The sequence below is a fragment of the Schistocerca gregaria genome, chromosome 2, assembly GCF_023897955.1.
Source record: "Schistocerca gregaria isolate iqSchGreg1 chromosome 2, iqSchGreg1.2, whole genome shotgun sequence".
In the NCBI taxonomy this organism is placed as follows: Eukaryota; Metazoa; Arthropoda; class Insecta; order Orthoptera; family Acrididae; genus Schistocerca; species Schistocerca gregaria.
Window position 1 is genome coordinate 676,492,890 of NC_064921.1, and position 20,757 is coordinate 676,513,646.

General features: G+C 39.0%; 1 protein-coding gene across 1 annotated transcript in view; it reads left to right on the forward strand.

Annotated features, from left to right (window-relative positions):
* Positions 1–11,470: 11,470 nt before the first annotated feature.
* Positions 11,471–20,757, forward strand: part of LOC126334740 (RNA demethylase ALKBH5-like) — a 96,802-nt gene continuing 87,515 nt past the window's right edge. The window contains exons 1-2 of the mRNA XM_049997286.1: positions 11,471–11,749; positions 12,474–12,683. Of these exons, the coding sequence (XP_049853243.1) occupies positions 11,646–11,749; positions 12,474–12,683 (314 nt within the window). The 5' untranslated portion in view covers positions 11,471–11,645. The remainder of the gene's footprint in view (positions 11,750–12,473; positions 12,684–20,757) is intronic.

The following is a 20,757-nucleotide window of genomic DNA, read 5'->3' on the forward strand; positions in this document are numbered from 1 at the left end:
ACAAGGAGAAAGATTTATATGTTCAGCGAACTAAATAGAGAAACAGTAGTGTCATACCTCAGTGAGGAATATGAAACCGTTAGCTCAGGACAGGAGCATGTAGAGGAACTCTAGCTCAAGTTTACAAGAATAATTGACCATGAACTGGATAGATATGTACCCACTAGAACAGTTCATAATGGGAGGGAGCCTCCATGATATATTGTCACTGTAATGAAACTGCTAAACAAACAGAGGCTGTTGCATAATAGGCATAAAACAAAGCATGGGGTTGTAGAGAGAGAGAGAGAGAGAGAGAGAGAGAGAGAGAGAGAGAGAGAGAGACGCTGAGTGAAATGCGTTTGGAAGTCAAGATAGCAGTGCAATAAGCCTTCATGACTACAGTGGCAGAATATTGTCAAACGACCTTTTGCCAAACCCTAAGAAGAAATTCTGGACATATGTAAAGGCTGCTAGTGGCAACAAAGTTAGTGTCCAGTGATTTATGGATAAGACTGGAACTGATGTTAAGAGAAGCAAAGCAAGAGCAGAAATGCTTAACTCTGTTTTCAAGTATTCCTTTAGAAAGAAAAACCCACGAGTACTGCTTCAACTCAATCCTCAAACCACTGAAAAATCGAGTGAAATAAATAATTGTGTTGGTGGTTTTCAGAAACAACTGAAATTGGAATTCCTATCAGGTTCTATACCCAGGTGATTTAGTCCATCTGTTAACTATAATCTATCTTAGATTCCTCAAACAAGAAACTGTGTCCACTGTTTCGAAAGAAGCACAGGCCACATCTGTCTACAAGAAGGATAGCAGAAGTGATCCACAAACCTACTATCCAGTATCCTTAACATCCATTTGACATCTTATAACATATTCTGAACTCAAATGTAATGAGGTATCTGGAATGGAATGACTTTTCTGTTCCGACTAGCAAGAATTTCGAAAACATAGATCACATAAAACCCAACTCACTCTTTTCTCATATGACATGTTGGAAGCCATGGATCAATACAATCAAAAAAAATGCAGTATTTACCTATTTCCAAAAAGCATTTGACTAAGTACCTATATGGGATTTCAGACGAAATGTGTAACTGAATTCAGGATTTCTTGTTAGGGAGGACACAGCATGTTATCTTGCATGAAGAGTCATTGACAGATGTAGAAGTAACTTTGGGTGTACCCCATAGAAGTGTGTTGAACCCTTTCTATTTATATCGTATATTAATGATCTTGCAGACAATATTAGTTGAAAATAAGACTTTTTGCTGATGATGCAGTAATCTGTAATGAAGTACTATCTGGCAGAAGTTGCATAAATATACAGTCCAATCTTGATCAGGTTTTAAAGTGGCGCAAGGATTGACAGCTTGTTTTAAATATTTAACAGGTAAAATTGTGTGCTTCAAAAAAGAAATATAATGTTAGTGAGTCCCTTTTGGAATTTCTAAACTCATACAAATATCTGGATGGAACTCTTAGTAAGGACATGATGTAGAATGATCACATAGATCCAGACATGGGTAAAGTAGGTAGCAGACTTTAGTTTACTGGTAGAAAACAAGCGAAATGTAACCAGTCAACAAAAGAGACTGCACACATATCACTCATATGACCCATCTTAGAATATTGCTCAAGGGTGTGAGACCTTTACCAGATGGGACCAGCTGTAGATGTTGAACATATACAGAGAGGGAGAGTACGAATGTCACTGAGAATTAATCTGGTTAGACTTGTGAAAACAGACAGAAACTATCCCAATAAAGTCTACTAACAAAGTTTTCAGGACCAGCTTTAAATTATGACTAGGAATATGCTGTAACCCCTACATATTGCTGTCACAGCGACCATAAGGATAAGATTAGATTAGCTACAGCACTAACATAGGCATTTACACAATAATTTCTCCCACATTCCACACAAGAATGAAATGTCAATTTTAAAGACCCAGAACATATCCTTGGAAAAAATGACGAAATTCCATCGTCAAATAATTTACAGTACAAGGAAATATACAGAAACTCTAATGATGCCAATTGACTTGAGCAAAATGAAATGGCTTCAGCCCAGAACGGAAATTTCTCTTACTCAGCGACAGGCATGGGAGGCAGTGCACAAAACTTTTAAGTAATATGCTGGGAAAAAATTACAGTATAACCTCATTTCTAAAATTATTCCAAAGTTACATAAAATGTTAGTGGAAAGATCAAAAATTAGAGCAAAAGTGACAGTGTTGTAGTGGTTGCTGGAAGAGATGTAGGAGCAATGAAGAACATCTATACCATTTTCGAAAAGCTCTTAATGAAGTAATACACAACACAGTTCAGACAAATTTAATACTGTGTACAGTCTCATGCAGATAAGACTTTGCAAACAAAAACAAACATATTTACCGATTAAATAAGCAAATAATGAGAGCTGCAGCTGAGCATGACCATGTTACAGCAACTGAGATAAAAACCATCCTCAGCAAAAGTGATTAAACAAGGCTTGGGGTGCATCTGTTGTTTAAAGGAAAAGTAGCTTTGTGTAACAGGCTGAAAGCAGAGCTGATCAGTGTGACAAAGAAAAATTCAGCATTAAGAACGATAAATAAGTATGTGTAAGTCAAAACAGATACCCAAAATATATCTTTGAAAAATAAGCTAAGTTTTCAGATCTTTGTAACAGAAATAAAGAAAGCAAATGAAAATCCTAAACCTGCTGCATAAAAAGAGAGGTTAAGGAAAGAAATTGTCACATCAGAAATCTAGAAGAATTAAACAACAACAACTGAAAAGCGGCAAGGGAGCCAGTTGAAGAAGAAAACTCAACTGCAGATGAAAATGAAAGACGAATAGCAAAAAAATAATGTTTCCTGCTCACATGAACAGTTTTTTTTTACGAAAAGGAAGAAACAAACCCACAGGCTTAACATCACCCACAGACGAACAAGAAGCAAGAGTAGAAGGCTCATTGAATGAACATCAACTTAAGAACAGAAGGCCATCAGTACCATCCCATTTCTGAGATACTTATAGTCCAAGAGCACTGGAGAACAACAGTAAGATAAATACAAGAGCAACAGAATCCTGACCACATGTGATAACACATCAGAAAATGCAGTCCATAAAAAATAACTTTTGAACTTATAAATATCCATAAATAACATTGATGCAGAATTAAAGCGTACTGTTCTACAAGTAGCAGGGCACTTGCTCAAAGAAATTGAAGTTAAATACACTCCTGGAAATTGAAATAAGAACACCGTGAATTTATTGTCCCAGGAAATGGAAACCTTATTGACACATTCCTGGGGTCAGATACATCACATGATCACACTGACAGAACCACAGGCACATAGACACAGGCATCAGAGCATGCACAATGTCGGCACTAGTACAGTGTATATCCACCTTTCGCAACAATGCAGGCTGCTATTCTCCCATGGAGACGATCGTAGAGATGCTGGATGTAGTCCTGTGGAACGGCTTGCCATGCCATTTCCACCTGGCGCCTCAGTTGGACCAGCGTTCGTGCTGGACGTGCAGACCGCGTGAGACGACACTTCATCCAGTCCCAAACATGCTCAATGCGGGACAGATCCGGAGATCTTGCTGGCCAGGGTAGTTGACTTACACCTTCTATAGCACGTTGGGTGGCACGGGATACATGCGGACGTGCATTGTCCTGTTGGAACAGCAAGTTCCCTTGCCGGTCTAGGAATGGTAGAACGATGGGTTCGATGACGGTTTGCATGTACTGTGCACTATTCAGTGTCCCCTCGACGATCACCAGAGGTGTACAGCCAGTGTAGGAGATCGCTCCCCACACCATGATGCCGGGTGTTGGCCCTGTGTGCCTCGGTCGTATGCAGTCCTGATTGTGGCGCCCACCTGCACGGCGCCAAACACGCATACGACCATCATTGGCACCAAGGCAGAAGCGACTCTCATCGCTGAAGACGACACGTCTCCATTCGTCCCTCCATTCACGCCTGTCGCGACACCACTGGAGGCGGGCTGCACGATGTTGGGGCGTGAGCGGAAGACGGCCTAACGGTGTGAGGGACCGTAGCCCAGCTTCATGGAGAGGGTTGCGAATGGTCCTCGCCGATACCCCAGGAGCAACAGTGTCCCTAATTTGCTGGGAAGTGGCGGTGCGGTCCCCTACGGCACTGCGCAGGATCCTACGGTCTTGGCGTGCATCCGTGCGTCGCTGCGGTCCGGTTCCAGGTCGACGGGCACGTGCACCTTCCGCCGACCACTGGCGACAACATCGATGTACTGTAGAGACCTCACGCCCCACGTGTTGAGCAATTCGGCGGTACGTCCACCCGGCCTCCCGCATGCCCACTACACGCCCTCGTTCAAAGTCCGTCAACTGCACATACGGTTCACGTCCACGCTGTCGCGGCATGCTACCAGTGTTAAAGACTGCGATGGAGCTCCGTATGCCACGGCAAACTGGCTGACACTGACGGCGGCGGTGCACAAATGCTGCGCAGCTAGCGCCATTCGACGGCCAACACCGCGGTTCCTGGTGTGTCCGCTGTGCTGTGCGTGTGATCATTGCTTGTACAGCCCTCTCGCAGTGTCCAGAGCAAGTATGGTGGGTCTGACACACCGGTGTCAATGTGTTCTTTTTTCCATTTCCAGGAGTGTATATAAATCCAGAAAATTATAAATTCATATCATACCTTTGCAGGAAACAGTTCAGTCGCATATTTATAAAGGTAAGCCTAAACTGCCTAGTAACAGCAATTCCCATGGACAAATATTCTGCAGAAAATCACTGCAAATTCAGTGTGTAAAAACTGAGCTACAAAATGTAGCTTATAATATATTTATATAGGGCACCAACACATTATTCAATATATTTATATGAAACACATATAGTATACTCTCATACATCTGAAAATTAAATTAAGTTTGTATGGGGACTTAAATTAAATATTAACTCTTTAGCTGACAAAAGATTCAAAACAGATTCTGACACTTTACTTAGAACCTTTTTGTTTTCATAATACTGTTACTACAATAAGCAAGGACACTCAACTTGGCATTGGTTTTATAATTATAGATGTTTAATTCAATATGTATACATGCCTGATACATGAAATTAGTCTATCAGACCACAGTCTTTAATTATAAATGACACAGTGTAGGTAAATACTTACTCCTGTTAGTCTTACAGAGACATTAACATCTATAACACAGATCTTCTAAAGAAAATATTGGAAAAAGGAAATTTCTCTGAATTGTACATTTCTGATAATAGAAATGATAAATACAAAATTTTGTTATATATGTAGAAAAGCTAAACCAGTGGCAATAGTGAATTTTGTAACCTTCATTGAGGAACAAGAGTTGCAAGCTGATTTTAGTAGTGATAACACAGACGACAAATATAATGCTTTCCTTAACTATTTCTCATGGTCTTTGAAAACTGCTAACCTTTAGAATTTTCAAAATGAGGTACTAGCATTATAAGGCAGCCTGGATGGCTGACTAGTGGGATTAGCATATGATGTACAACAAACTGGGAATTATATTAAAATGTTAGAAGTAATCACAATCGGACTACAGTAGCCCATTACAAACAGTACTGTAAGGTGATTAAAAGGTTTATTAGGATGACAAACACTATGTGGTACACAAATAAAACAGCTAATTCACAGAATAAAATTAAAATCATATGGTCAGTTGTGATGGAAGTGTCTCTGTCAGCGGCATAAGTTGAGCATATAAAGTCAGTACATAGTAAAAATGCTTCTGTTGCTGGTAAGTGAGATAAATGTCCAGTATTTAACAATCACTTTCTGAACATAGCTGGTTAATTAAATAAAATCTTATTTTTTACAGGGAATCATATGTATCTCCACGGCAGGATGTGATTTTAGTGTATTTTACTTCTGATGAAGGAATATTTAGATATACCAAAACCATGGTCAAGGATTTTAATAAATCTTTATCCTGCAACTGTTTGGCTGTTGTCATTTACCGTGAATCATATAACTTTCTTGGAAAATGTCTTTCTGAGATTGATATCTGAAATACTGCTATATGATATTGAAAAGAGTGGGATTGGGTCAATAACTAAATACCTGACGACTAAGAACTCTCATGAATTTCATGGAGTACCTAGCAGAATACTGAAATACTGTGCTGTACATGTAGCACTGTACCTAATCACATTTGTAATTCTTCCTTTAGGAATTGCCAGTTTCCTGAAAAATTAAAGTACTCAGCAGTAAAGCTGCTTTATAAAAAGAGATAAAGTTATAATGTAGACAGTTTAATACCTATTTCTATGTCATCAGTGTTTTTGAAAAGGCTGTGTACGTAAGGATAATCGATCATTTCAAAAAATGGTTCAAATGACTCTGAGCACTATGGGTTTTCTGAGGTCATCAGTCCACTAGAGCTTAGAACTACTTAAACCTAACTAATCTAAGGCCATCACACACATCCATGCCCAAGGCAGGATTCGAACCTGTGACTGTAGCAGTCATGCGGTTCCAGACTGTAGCGCCTAGAACCGCTCAGCCACCCTGGCTGGCTGATCATTTCATTTCACGTAATTTGCTATGAAATGTACACTTTGTTTACAGAAGTTGTTTAACAACTTAAAATGCTATATTCGCTTTCCTCTATGAGTTACTGAGTGAATGACATAAGACATTCCGAATGCTAGCCATCTTTTTGCATTTAACTGAGGCATTTAATTGTGTTGATCACAAAATATTACTCCAGAAGTTCGACCATTATGGAATATAGGGAGTAGCTCACAATTGGTTCACCTCTTACTTTAAGAACAGACCGAAAAGATCATTCTCCACAGTACTGAAAATGGCTATGAGGTAGAGCACCAGTGGGGCACAGTTAATTGAGGATTGCCCTAGGGGTCAGTGCTGGGGTCACTCCTGTTTCGTATTCGTATAAATGATATGCCTTCTATTGTTGCAGGCGATTCTAAAATATTTCTATTTGCTGATGACATTAGTTTGCTAGTGAAGGATATTTTATGCAACACTGGCATTGTTTCAAATAGTGCAGGTCAATATATAAGTTCATGGGCTGTAGAACATATACTTATGCTAAATCACAGTAAGAATAATTTTTTACAGTTTCTAACACACAATTCAACAAAACGTGACATTTTACTTAGATAGAACGGGTTTATGATTAGTGAGACTGAACAGTTCAAATTTTTAGGTGTTTGATAGTAAACTGTCATAGAAAGCCTATGTTCAGCTTCTTGTTCAAAGACTTAACTCTGCTATTTTTACTACAAGAACACTGTCTGAAGTAAGTTATTGTTCTACACGAAAAGTAGTCTACTTTCCTTATTTTCATTCACTTAAGATTTATGGTATCAAATCCCATTCTAAAGGGCATTTTTGGCTCAGAATCTCAGGCAATAAGTGGTGTAAGTTTGTGAAACTCTTGTTGATCCCTATTCATTAGTCTGCATATTCTGACATTGGTCTCTAAATACATAGATTCTCTAATGTCGTTTCTTGTTAACAGAACCAACTTATTCCCACGAATTAGCAGGTTTTATTCGGTTAATACTAGGCAGAAATCCACTCTACATATGGACTGCACCTCCTTCACTCTTGTGCTGGAAGGCGTGTAGTATTCTGATGCACCCGTTGTCAAGTAAGCTATCACAGGAATTCAAAAGTCTTAGCAGTAATCCATGTACCATCTAATCTAAACTGAAGAGTTTTCTTTGCATCACTTTTCTATTCTGTTAAGAACTTCCCTAAAAAAATTGAGCTAAATCCTGTGCTACACAGTTGATTGCATTTGTATAAACTTACAGCTTGTCGTTTCTTTAGGATTAATGAACATTTTATTTTATCTATTATTAATTTTTTTGTTTTTCCATGACCACAGAGATTTGCTTGTCAATTTGGTGCTATTGAAGCAGACGTTAAAATAAAATAAATAAATATTTACTTGCTATAGAAGATTGCCTACCAAGTAAAACAAGGACAATGAAGAGAAAGGGGGGGAAATGTACCATGGTTGATAACTTTTAACTATTAGCAAAGATCCTTACAGACCACAGCACTTTTATGAATATTATAATGCCTGCAAAAAGACCTACAGTAAGTCACTTAAATCTCCAAGATAAATTTTGTGGGAAACACAATTGAATCAGTGTACTTGGAAACTAATTAACAAAGAAATGAGAAAATTGTCAGACAATAATAAAAAACAGCCAAAGCTCAAAGTAAACAGTAGAATAATAGACAGCTAATTAACAAAGAAATGACAAAATGATGAGACAATAATAAAAAACATCCAAAGCTCAAAGTAAACAGTATTAAACTATACGATTCTTTATCTGTTAGCAACACTTTCAATAAATGTTTTACCAGCATATTCCAAAGACCCTCGCAAAATAACAAAAGTGATTCTCTACAAATTTACAGCTGCTTAGAAATAAGGAACACTCCGCCATTTACTCATGTTATTTCTATCCTACAACAGAGCAACAGATAATAAAATGACAATGAAACTTGATAATTAAATCTACATTGGCATAAATGGGCTTTCATTTAAAATTTTAAAGTTGATTGCAAATGAAATGGCCAAACCACTTTGTCACTTTGTTAATTCATGTCTGACAGTAGATAGTTGCCCAGACAGACTGAAAATAGCCTAGTTTTTCCAGTTTGGATTCAAAAAGGAAAATCTACAGTTTCACCAGCATTTTAATGTATAACTATAATCCCAAAGGGATCAGATCAAGACCAGAATACTCTTGACATATTTTGTGACTTATCTAAAGGTTCCAACCTAGTCAATCATGAGATTTTAATAAGGAAGTTTGATCACTACGAGATTAGAGGTACCATTAAATCACACCCCCAAAATGTGAAACAAGCAGTAGAAATACAATTCGAATGAAAGAAATATTTGTCAGACTTTCAACAAGTAAGTCATGGCGTACCACAAGCCAGTATATTAGGACCCCTATTGTCTCTGATACATATAAATGACTTACCTCTTAACGATGAAATTGAAATGACTCTTTTTGCTCTTGATACTACCACTATAACCACTGACACAGATCTACATGATAGTCAATCACTCTACTGCTGGGAACCAATAGGCTGATTCTCAATAAGGAGGAAACTAAAGCAACCCTATATAGGAACATCAACAGAAGGCGAATAGAGGAATTGCCACAATTAAAAGAACTGAATACGAATGTAGTTCAAACCACAAAGTTCTTAGGGCTCACCATAGATAAATTTTTGCTGTTGGAAGAACATATTTGAAACATTACATTGAAACACAAATTTAAGCAAACAATAAAACTACTGGTTAAGAAAGTATTTTCTATCCAGTCAATGAATGCATACTAAATGCAAAAAAGTTGGAAGCAGGCAGTGTAATGGAACTAAAGTATGTGTAGATAGCTACACAATACATTCAATTCATGTTCTGATGTATGATAGAACAGAAATAAAACGTGTCTAGATAAACTGTCAGTAGATGCAAAATATATAATTATACATGAAGCTATTAAATTTAAAATTATATACCTTGGTAATTAATTGGTGTATATGATCACTATTGTGTTAAACTCGCAATGCAAATATGTACTGCTATCTGATCAACAGCTGCTAAATAAATAATAAATGATTATACGAGAAAAAGCCCTGATAACCAGTATAGTGGAACATATTTTCTGCCATGGACTTCATAGTGGTTCGAAGAGTTAAATACAGATGTAGATGTTGGTGTAGATGCCTACAAGATGTATAAGTAAGAACATAAATTGACAAAAGAATTTTCATTAAATAACCTTTAAATTGTGTGAAAAAGTCAGTTTTATTGAAGGAGAAGAATACTGTTATTTGCTATATAGGGAAGACAAATGTAATTGATAACTTAATGGGCTCTATGTATTCTCTGTTGTTTTTATTCTCAGCAATTTACCATAAAAAATATCAGTTTATCAAGAATATCCGTTAATAAGTTTTTTTGGCCATTAATGAGATTTGACTTTTTCAGTTCCTCAACTGCGATTCTATACTCTGACTTCTTATATCGTGGATGGTAACTCATTTTCATGGTTCCATATTTTCATGGACTAAGCAAGTGAGATGACATATTCCTGGTATCTTACCTGAACACACTCTAAGGATTATGTAAGGTGGCGGTGTGATGTGGATCATCCTTCAAGCTGTACAGCAGCTAGCCACAAGAAATTAAAGATGTTAATTAAGCAGGCAGAAAAACATTTATTAAATTACATTTGTTACACTGTAAATAAACATTTAAAACGCTGTAGATAGCCACTTAAAGTCATTGAGCACGTAATACATAACTTGATATCCATCGATGAGTAATATGTAACAATATCTGAAATAACAAACCTTGCTGTACGGCCAAAGGGTAATTCACACTGGTTGTCACTTCATGTCACGTCACGTGAAAACACTCCACAATGCATTTCAAATGGCGGCCTCCATGGTCACTGTCAACGAACCGTCATGTAACGTCAGGTCGTGTCAAGATTTCTTGGGGAGAAGGTTTTGATGGTGTCATCGTCTGCTAACATCGGAATTTGACCAATTTCGCCGCGTGAACTCGTGTTACAGTAGAGGATTTCGCAGTTTTGCCTCTTCTTAATATTTATTTTGTTATTTTGCTGCGTTTTTCTGGCAAATTGTATATGTACCGTGACTAGACGGATATTTTTCCGACTAGGAAAAGTTATTTACATTTTGCGATAGGAGAACAGAGCTGACGCCCACTCTGTATATAAATAAAAACAGAAGTCTATGAACCAGTTTTTTCATTAAACAACATTTTAAGTGGTAAAGCCAGTTACAATGAAGAGAAAAATACAAATGTTGGTGACGTTATTAGTAACGTAAGAGAAAAATTATAGTGGAGAAGGTAAACGTTTATAAATATCATTTGAGGTATATATATATATATATAGCCAGTAAATAAATGTTAATATTTTAAAATGTTGTTTCACTTCTCAGCACTTTACTACACAAAACTGATCAAAATTTTACGTTGCTTTGGGCATTAATAAACTTTACGGCTGTTAGTTCCTCAATTCCGACACTATACTCCGACTTTTTGTATCACTGGTGGTATCTCATCATCTCAAGTTCACCTTTTGTTACTGGGATAAGCGATTTGACGCGACGTGACGGGAAGAACGTTGTGAATACACTCTCACGTGACGGTGGTATGACGGGTTCGTGACGGCCAGTTGAATTGGCCTTAATTGTAACAACTATAAAATTTGTAAAATATTATGTATGATATGTCATTTTGATAACAATCAGTGTAATAGCCACTGACTACATCTACACATTGCATATTGTACCACGGCTGAATAAATAAATAAACAAATCAAGTCCACTGTTCTGAATCGCTAAATTGGAGTAGGCACTAGTTTTTTAGTCCCCCCCCCCCCCACGGCATTTGGGGAATTTCCATCATAGGAAGTAACAGTCATGTCTTGGATTAGGTAATTTTCCGGCCTTCTACTGGATAATTAAATACTCATCTATGCCTTCGATGTTTTGTTTTGCCGTCTGATATACTCTCACAAATCAGAGATATTATTTGTCTTGGACGGCAGACTATCACGAAACCATGCTTTGAAGCAATGGTGAATATAGTGGATGCGCAATAGATGTAAAAATATCATGGCAGCTGGCTATACGGATTTGAGGCAAAAGTTGCAGCTGAAACAGAAAAGTTTGAAATCTCAGCAAAAAGAAAAGAAGTCAGTTTTGTCATTTCACTTACCTCTTTAAGATATTCTTGAACGTAACTGTAACGATGTAGTTGATTTGTTGTTATACTGAATTCTTCCAACAGTCGGCTTAAGTTAATTTTGCGAGTTGCTGTAACTAACGCTTTACACACGTTCGTGACTGTATGTAATATAACGTGTTCTGTCGTAGAAGCAACGGATGCGGTGGTACATTTTGCGCTTAAACTATGTACATTAGTGCAAAATAATATTCCTTTAATACTTGTTTAAAAATGCTTGACATTTATGGTTGGAAAGAAGTATTAATGAAGTTGTGGGCCATAAATTCAGTCGAGCACATTGCATCGAAGGGAAGAGCGTTTACGAGGCTTGTCAGCCTTTAAAAAAACTCGCTTTGTTGTTGCGGGCAGGTTCAAGTAAAGTGAATTTTACTTTTATGTGAAATCTGTTTCTCCAACAATCGACTGCTCTAACCAGTAGTAATAATGCCAAAAATGTAGTTGTTACTACGTCAATGATAAATGTTTTCGCATAAATTGGTTTTAAACTGCAGTGCTAAACTCTGTGACACGGACTACATTGTGAGCAACAGTAGTTGTGTGAAACTTTTTCAGTTGGTGACTTTTTCACCTTTTTTCAGTATTTATGACCCTAAAACGTGTGTAAATATTTGTGTTTTTATTGATTTTGAACGGCTTGCAAGAGTGATGATAGCACTTGTTTCTTTTTGCAGATACATTAGCCCATCATATCAGTACTCACCATACAATGTAGATGAAAATTTAGTGCTCTTGAAGCAAATTCATACAGGGATTCAGCAGAGAAGATTGTTTGATAATGATCAGTGCACTGCCATTGAAAATAAAATTGATGAAGTGGTCGAATTGGCAGACAAAGGAAAGTACAAACCCTGTACTGTTGACAGGGCACCATTACGGAACAAGTGAGTACGAAGTGTGCAGTACATCTTGTTGTGAATATACCTTTAATTCACTTTAATAAGTTTCGCTGAGTGCACTTTGGTAGTTGACATTTATTGTAAACTTCCTCATGCAGTACCTGCCATCTAATTTTCCATTCCGTGTAACTGGGGGATATAGGAATGACTGTTTTATTCAAATTTTAAAAGTGTTCTAGTTGGAATATGGAAAAGATTGTATCTGCTTTCCTGTTTTGAAGATCATTAATACTGCCTTGTCCAGTGTTTTGTGAAAACTTCCTGAAAGGACAATTTGTGGATTTTCAGTATCTGCCAATATATTGAACCTTATAACCTTATGTACAGTTGATTGTCACAAATTCCTTCATTTTTAGTTCTTAGTTACTGTAACAATTTAGTTTACAGTTAGAAATCATTATGCACATAAGCCGATAAATCGATACATTCATCACGGTGTGTTATTCCTTGTTCACTCTGAGGACGAAGTTGATGCAGTGGCTGATTTGTAATTTAAATAGAATTGTACTGTTCAGTACTGACAGCTTTCTCCAGTGCAATCAGACTTAGCTAATAGATGCCATTCCGTTCAGTGTGTTTATATACTGATAAATGAAACTGTATTATTAATTACATATACTATGAAGTGAGTGTCACCTCATTGTGATCTTCACCACAGGGAACAGTTAACAAGAGAACAATATGGCTACAGTAATGTTGGCATCCTAGTGTAATGTTGAAAGCTGAGGTTGGTTGTAACTGGAAACAGTCAACTGTTATTCCAAAGTAGAAACAGCTATATACATCCTTTTAAAATGAATAGTTAATATGTAATGTTTTTGGACATTTTAGGTCAGCACAAAGGTACAGTCTTAGGAAGACTAGGCTGGGTATTTGCTCATCTTTTCTCTATTTCAACATAGTCGTGGAAACAAAAGATCGTGAAAGGCAGAAGATGACAAGCGGCTAGGTATAGGCAAAGAGATTTGGGGGGGGGGGGGGGATAATCAAAATGTGAGCAGTTAAGAAATGGGAAAGGAAATAAAGTTTGGAGGAGCAAGTCAAGATAGATGAGGAACAAACTAAGTTGCAAATAAATTACTGTCAGCTCAACAGTAAGAAGTGTGGGCTGTGTAGATACCCATATTGTGGAGAGAAAATTCAAATTATCTGAATGGTAAAATGAAGTTATGTTTCTACTATTACATTCAATAGCACTTTAATTTTTCTTTTAAGTCCTTTAGGTGACAAAGATTTGTTTTTCAGCATAACAATGAAATACATGCCAGTAATGCTCTTTAGGAATAGCAGTGAGTAAACTTGTGCTAAGAGGATTGTGTGTCTACCATGAGGAATGGGGTGATAAATATTTGTACCAAAGAATCAGAAGAAAATCGGTTACACATCATTATTTTAAGTGTATATCGAAAGGATAGGCAAATGGGAAAGGAGGTGGTGTATTGGTTGTAGTAGACAAAAGTTTCATCCACAAAGATAGAAATGGAAGCTGAATTTGAGATTGTTTGGGCAAGACTCAGTATCAGGGATGGGCATAAAATGATTGGATCTTTCCATTGCTCACTGGACTCATATCCTGATGTAACTGGAAACTTTAGAGAAAACCTCTGTCACTTGTACATAAGTTCCCCAGTTGTACTGCAACCATTATTGGAGACTTTAATCAGCCAACAATAAATTGGGAAAATTAACGTTTTGTTTGTGGTGGGCATGATGATAAGTAATCCTGTGAAACATTACTGAATGCCTTCTCTGAAAACAGTTTGTTCAGAACCCCGCTCATGATGAAAATGTATTGGATCTAATGGAGGAGCATGTAGGAGAATTGTGGCTCAGGTGTAAAAGAATAGTTGACCGTGCAGTGGATAGATATGTACCCAGTAGAATAGTTCATAATGGGAGGGAACCCCCCATAGTATATAGGCACTGTAAAGAAACTTCTAAACAAACAAGAATCACTATGTAATAGATATAAAACAAAGTGTAGTGCTGTAGATAGAGAGATGCTGAATTAAACATGTTTGGCTGTCAAAGAGAGCAATGCATGATGCCTTCAATGAATACCATAGCAGAATATTGCCAATTGACACTTCACGGTATCCAAAGACATTCTGGACATATGTAAAGGCTGTTAGTGGCACCAAAGTTAGCATCCAGTCCCTAACAAATGAGACAGAAACTGAAAATTGGGGTAGCAAAGCAAAAGCTGAAATGCTCAAACCACTGAAAAGTTGACTGAAATAAGTATTAGTGCCAGGTTGTTGAGAAACAGCTGAAATTGTTAAAATTGAACAAAGCTCCAGGCTCTGGTGGAATCACTTTCAGATTCTATACTAAATTTATTGTTGAGTTAGCTCTTCTTACTATAATCTATTGTAGATCCCTTGAACAAAAAACTGTGCCCAGTTCTTGGAAAAAAGCACAGGCCACCCCTGTCTTCAAGGACAGTAGAAGTGATCCACAAAACTACTGTCCAATACCATTGCCATCAATTTGTTGTACAATCTTAGAACATATTCTGAGCTCAAACATAATGACGTATCTTGGACAGAATGACATACTGAAAGCTATGGCTCAAGGCAGCCAATTAGATGCAGTGTTTCTTGATTTTCAAAAAGGATTTGACTGAGTACTGCACCTATGTTCATTCTCAAAAGTTCAGTCTTATGGGATACGAAGTGAAATTTGTGACTGGATTGAGGACCTTTGATAGGGAGGACACAGCATATTATCTTGGATGGAGAGTCATCGTCAGATGTAGAAGTAACTTTGTGTTTGTCTGACGGAAGTGTGTTGAGATCTTTGCTGTTCATGCTCTATATTGATGACCTTGCAGATAATATTAATAGTAAAATCAGGCTTTTTGCAGATGATGCAGTTATCTGTAATGGACTACTACTATCTGAGAGACTGCATAAGTATTCCATCAGATCTTTGTGATTTCAGCATGGTGTAGAGATTGGCAACGTGCTCTAAATGTTCAGATAAGTGAAATTGTGCACTTCACAAAACCAAAAAACATAGTATCCTATGACTATTATATTAGTGAGTCATTGTGGATTTGGCCAACTCATACAAATACCTGGGTGTAATATTTTACTATTTCGTACGGATATGAAATGGAATGATCACATAATTTGTCATGGGTAAAGCAGTTGGTAGATGTTGGTTTATTGGTAGAATATGGTAGAAGTGCAATCAGTCTGCAAAAGAGATTGCTTACAACTCACTTGTGCGTATCATCCTAGAATATTGCTCACTTGTGTGGGACCCGTACCAGACAGAACTAATAGGGGATGTTGAACATATACAGAGAAGGGCAGTATGAATGGTCACAGGTTTGCTCAGTGTGTGGAAGAGTGTCGTAGAGATACTGAAGGAACTGCACTGGCAGACTCTTCAAAACAGAAATAAAGTATCCCGAGAAAGTCTATTAACAAAGTTTCAAGAACCGGCTTTATATGATTACTCAAGGGATGTATTGCATACCCATGTGTATTGCTCACACTGGGGTCGTGAGGATAAGATTCGAAAAATTTATGCATGCACAGGGGTATTCAGTCAGTCATTCTTCCCACACTCCATCTGTGAGTGGAACTGGAAGAAACCATATATTTACCAGTGTCACTTATAGGGTTAATTACTGATACAAGCCCCCAGCTCAATGTATTTTGTGTGCACTTCTGTTTTGCGTAGAATGTCAGCAGGATACTATCTTGTATTCTAGAAACTGAAGATGCTGAACACTGTCAGCCCCTCTTTACCATGAGCTCTGTGAATTCTGTTCTCGCAGTGTGTCTCAAGAGTAGTGATTTTTGTGCAGTTGCCTACATAACATTGTTGGTATAGGGTGAGGCAGAAAGGACGGACGTTTTTAGAACAGCTAGTATTCAGGTCAGGCCGTTGGAGTGTGTGTGTGTGTGTGTGTGTGTGTGTGTGTGTGTGTGTGGGTGGGAGGGGGGGGGCGACATGGTAACGTAATCGGTAGCTCCTGCCATTTTGTTTAGTCAAGGCTGCGGACTTTGCAACATCGTATGTTTAGCTACAATAATTTTGTGCGCAATAGTGAGTCTATCGTTGCAGTGGGACGTGCGTTTCGTTGCGATTTCAATCTCGCTAGACATGATAGTATTCCCACTCATAACACCATTTTACATTGGGTAGAATCATTTTGAACATGAGGAACAGTTATGAACGAAAACGTCCAGGAGCACTTTGCATAGTTCAGACACTAGAAAATGTGAAAAGAGTTCGGCAAGCCATACTCTGTAGTCCTGGCCGATCTGGTAGAAGACACTTGGCTGAGCTGCGCCTCAGTAATCACTCGGTAAGGCATATTTTGCATACTGACCTAAAATTTCATCCCTACAAAATGGCCATTGTGCAGAAATTAAACCCAAGGGACTATGAACAGTGGGTAAATTTTACCTGAGAAATGGAGGCCATATTTGAGCAAAATGACAACATTATTTTGCTTATCAGATATGAAGTTCATTTCCATTGGAATGGAATGGTAAATCAGCAGAACTGTCGTTATTGGGCCAGTGAAAACCCAAAAGCGCTGCTTGAGAAACCATTACATAATCCCAAGTGACTGTTTGGTGTGCCGTGACAGGTACAGATGTTACTGGTCCATACTTTTTCCAAGACAAGAACGGAACACTAATCGTAACCTCTGAACAATATAGAGAGATGATCACTGAATTCTTCCTACCTGAATTAAGAAGAAAAAGTCTTTCCTATCCAGCGAGTGTGGTTTCAGCAGGATGGAGCTACAGCTCACATGGGAAGATTGACTATGGAGGCAATTAAGACTATTTTTCGAGGTAGAGTTATTTCCCGGTTCGGGGACATTCATTGGCCTCACCATTCCCCTAACCTATCCATGTGTGACTACTTTTTGTGGGGTTACTTCAGATCACGTTTGTATGTGCATTAACCACGTACATTTGAAGAATTGAAGGAAACTGTTAGTGTTGAAATCATCCAAATAGACAGAGGCATGTTGCAGAGAATTGAAACCAACTTCAGACAGTGCCTTGAGAAGTGCGTTGCTGAAACCAGCCGTCACCTGGGAGACATTGTTTTCAAGCATTAATTTTGTTAAATGACAACATTATTTGAGTGTTATTCTGTAATTAAAAATTGTTTTGAAGCACTCCTAATGATGTATTGTTCATTTGAAAACCGTTCATTTTTTATGCCTCACCCTGTACAAACACATAAGGGAAAAAAGGATAGCCCATGTGATGCATGTATCATCTGTTTTAGTAGGTTAGCAAAAATATTTTGGATCCTTCCCATACCTGCAGCTCTTGGGTATGCTGTGGCTCATCACACTTCTCTCGTGGTGTTATCTGCTTGTAAGAGCATCCAGCCAATAGAAGGGAGCTCATCTTGGTAGTACTTCCATGAAATTAAATAATACACATATTTTTTTTTTTTTTTAAAAAAAAAAGTTTTGTGTCACCTCGGTTCTGAGAGTTGTGGAACCTGTACAGAAAATTGGAATAGAGATCAACATAAAAACATGATTTCCGCCCCTTTTTATTGCTCATAGAAACCACATATTGCATGGCGTACCACCATACAGAGAGACCTTCAGAGGTGGTGGTCCAGATTGCTGTTCACACTGGTACCTCTAATACCCAGTAGCACGTCATCTCACATTGATGCATGCCTGTATTCATCGTGGCATACTATCCACAAGTTCATCAAGGCACTGCTGGTCCAGATTGCCCCACTCCCAATGGCGATTCATCAGAGATCCCTCAGAGTGGTTGGTGGATCAGCCATGTTCAATTGGGTTCATGTCTGGAGAACATGCTGGTCACTCTAGTCGAGTGACGTCGTTATCCTGGAAGAAGTCATTCACAATACGTGCACGATGGGGGTGTGAAATGTCATCCATGAAGACGAATGCCTCGCCAATATGCTGCCGATATGGTTGCACTATCTGTCGGAGGATGGCATTCACGTATCATACAGCCATTATGATGCCTTCCATGACCACCAGTGGCGTACGTCGGCCCCACATAATGCCACCCCAATACAACAGAGAACCTCCACCTTGCTGCACCTGCTGGACAGTGTGTCAAGGCATTCAGCCTGACCAGGTTGCCTCCAAACACATCTCCGACAATTGGTTGAAGAGAAAGTGATGCTAATCCTGAGCAGTTCATTGGCATGTTGTTTGGCCCATCTGTACCGTGCTGCATGGTGTCTTGGTTGCAAAGATTGACCTCGCCATGGATGTCTGGAGTGAAGTGACGCATCATGCAGCCTATTGTGCACAGTTTGCGTCATAACATGATGTCCTGTGGCTGCACGAAAAGCATTATTCAACATGGTGGCGTTGATGTCAGGGTTCCTTCGAGCCATAATCGGTAGGTAGCAGTCATCCTCTGCAGTAGTAGCCCTTGGGTGTCCTGAGTGAGGCATTTCATCAACAGTTGCTGTCTCTCTTGTATATCCTCTATGTCCAAACAACATTGCTTTGGTTCACTCAGAGGTGCCTGAACACTTCCCTTGTTGAGAGCCCTTCCTGGCACCAAGTAACAATGCGAATGAAATGCGGTATTGACCGTCTAGGTGTGGTTGAAGTACAGACGACACGATCAGTGTACCTCCTTCCTGGTGGAATGACAGGAACTGATCGGCTGTCGGCGCTGCTCATGTTTGGTTATTACATCTGTGGTCGGGTTTAGTGACATCTCTGAACAGTCAAAGGGACTGTGTCTGTGATACAATATCCACAGCCAACGTCTACCTTCAGGAGTTCTGGGAACTGCGGCGATGCAAAACATTTTTTTGAAGTGTGTATAATATTAATGTTAGTAAAAGCATAAAAGGTTTCCAATTTAGAGTTGTTGCCATGGAAAAAGCCTATCCTTTCCGCAATTACAGTGCATAAGAAGCAAGTGCCAAGTGTCTAGAACCAGCCTATTTCAAACAATCATTTTACTGGTTGAGATGGATACACCACATAAATTGTTTCTAAATTACAATTAAGGAGGCTATAACCCACAACAGATTGAAATACATCACACTGAAAATTTTGTTAAGGGCATTGTCTGTTGTAAAATAATGAAAATTGAACCCAGAGAATTGCAGGAAAGGCAAGTGAATGTGGTTTTCACAGACATCACAAAAATAGAAATTAAATTGTTTGTTAAAGAAAATTGATTTAAAAAAAAAAAAAATTCCCCCTGGAAGGCAGCCAGTGGGTTTGCTGCTGTGAATTGAAGGGTAGGCCGAATGTAGGAAGCTAGGAGGAGCAGGTGAGGTAGAACATGTGGTACTGCACTTAAAAGTGGTTTTAGTATATCTCAACACGATACTTCAGTACATCAGTTGTACTTAACTTTGGCTGAGATGAGCACGTAAGTGCGAGCCGCACAGGCATCAACGCTATCAGCTACTAGTAGTTGGACAAACTATTACTGAAGTAGCTTAAGTAACAAATTCTGTAGTGGCTAGCCCCCTATGATGTAGAAACTAAGTTGCTTGGTCGTCAGCTCGGAATCAAATGGGCTGAATCCAGAGCGGCGCTCGTAGAGCTGCACAGTGCCGGCTAGAGGGCGCTGTCGTCGGTGTCAGTTTTGTAGAGCAAACCTATGAACTTGCACCTATGCTGTGGCATCATAGCTATCGATACTATGTCCCTCACCTGTGAAACGATGCACCGTCGTTGAGTAGGGCTTCTGATGGCGGGTGGAGGGACCAGGGGCGTGGCAACAGAGGGGGCGGATAGAGGAACTGCCGGGGCGCACTGTCCACCCGCGTCCACTAATTGCTTATGAGGGGGTGAGGAAAATACCCCGTGGAAACTCTGCCCAGACTGCGCACCGCCACTCGGTATGCTTGGATGAGGAGGCAGAGCAGCGATCTCCATGGGCGGCGGCGTTACGGCAGCCTCCGTGTTCATCGGTTCCGGCACCGCAGAGGAACACGACAACTGCGGCCAGATGTGGGGCCATGGGGCTGGCAAGAGGTGCCCGTCCATTGCAGGTGATCGGACCTGCAGCGGCAACGGTGGCAGGCGTGCTCATGGTGGAGCCTC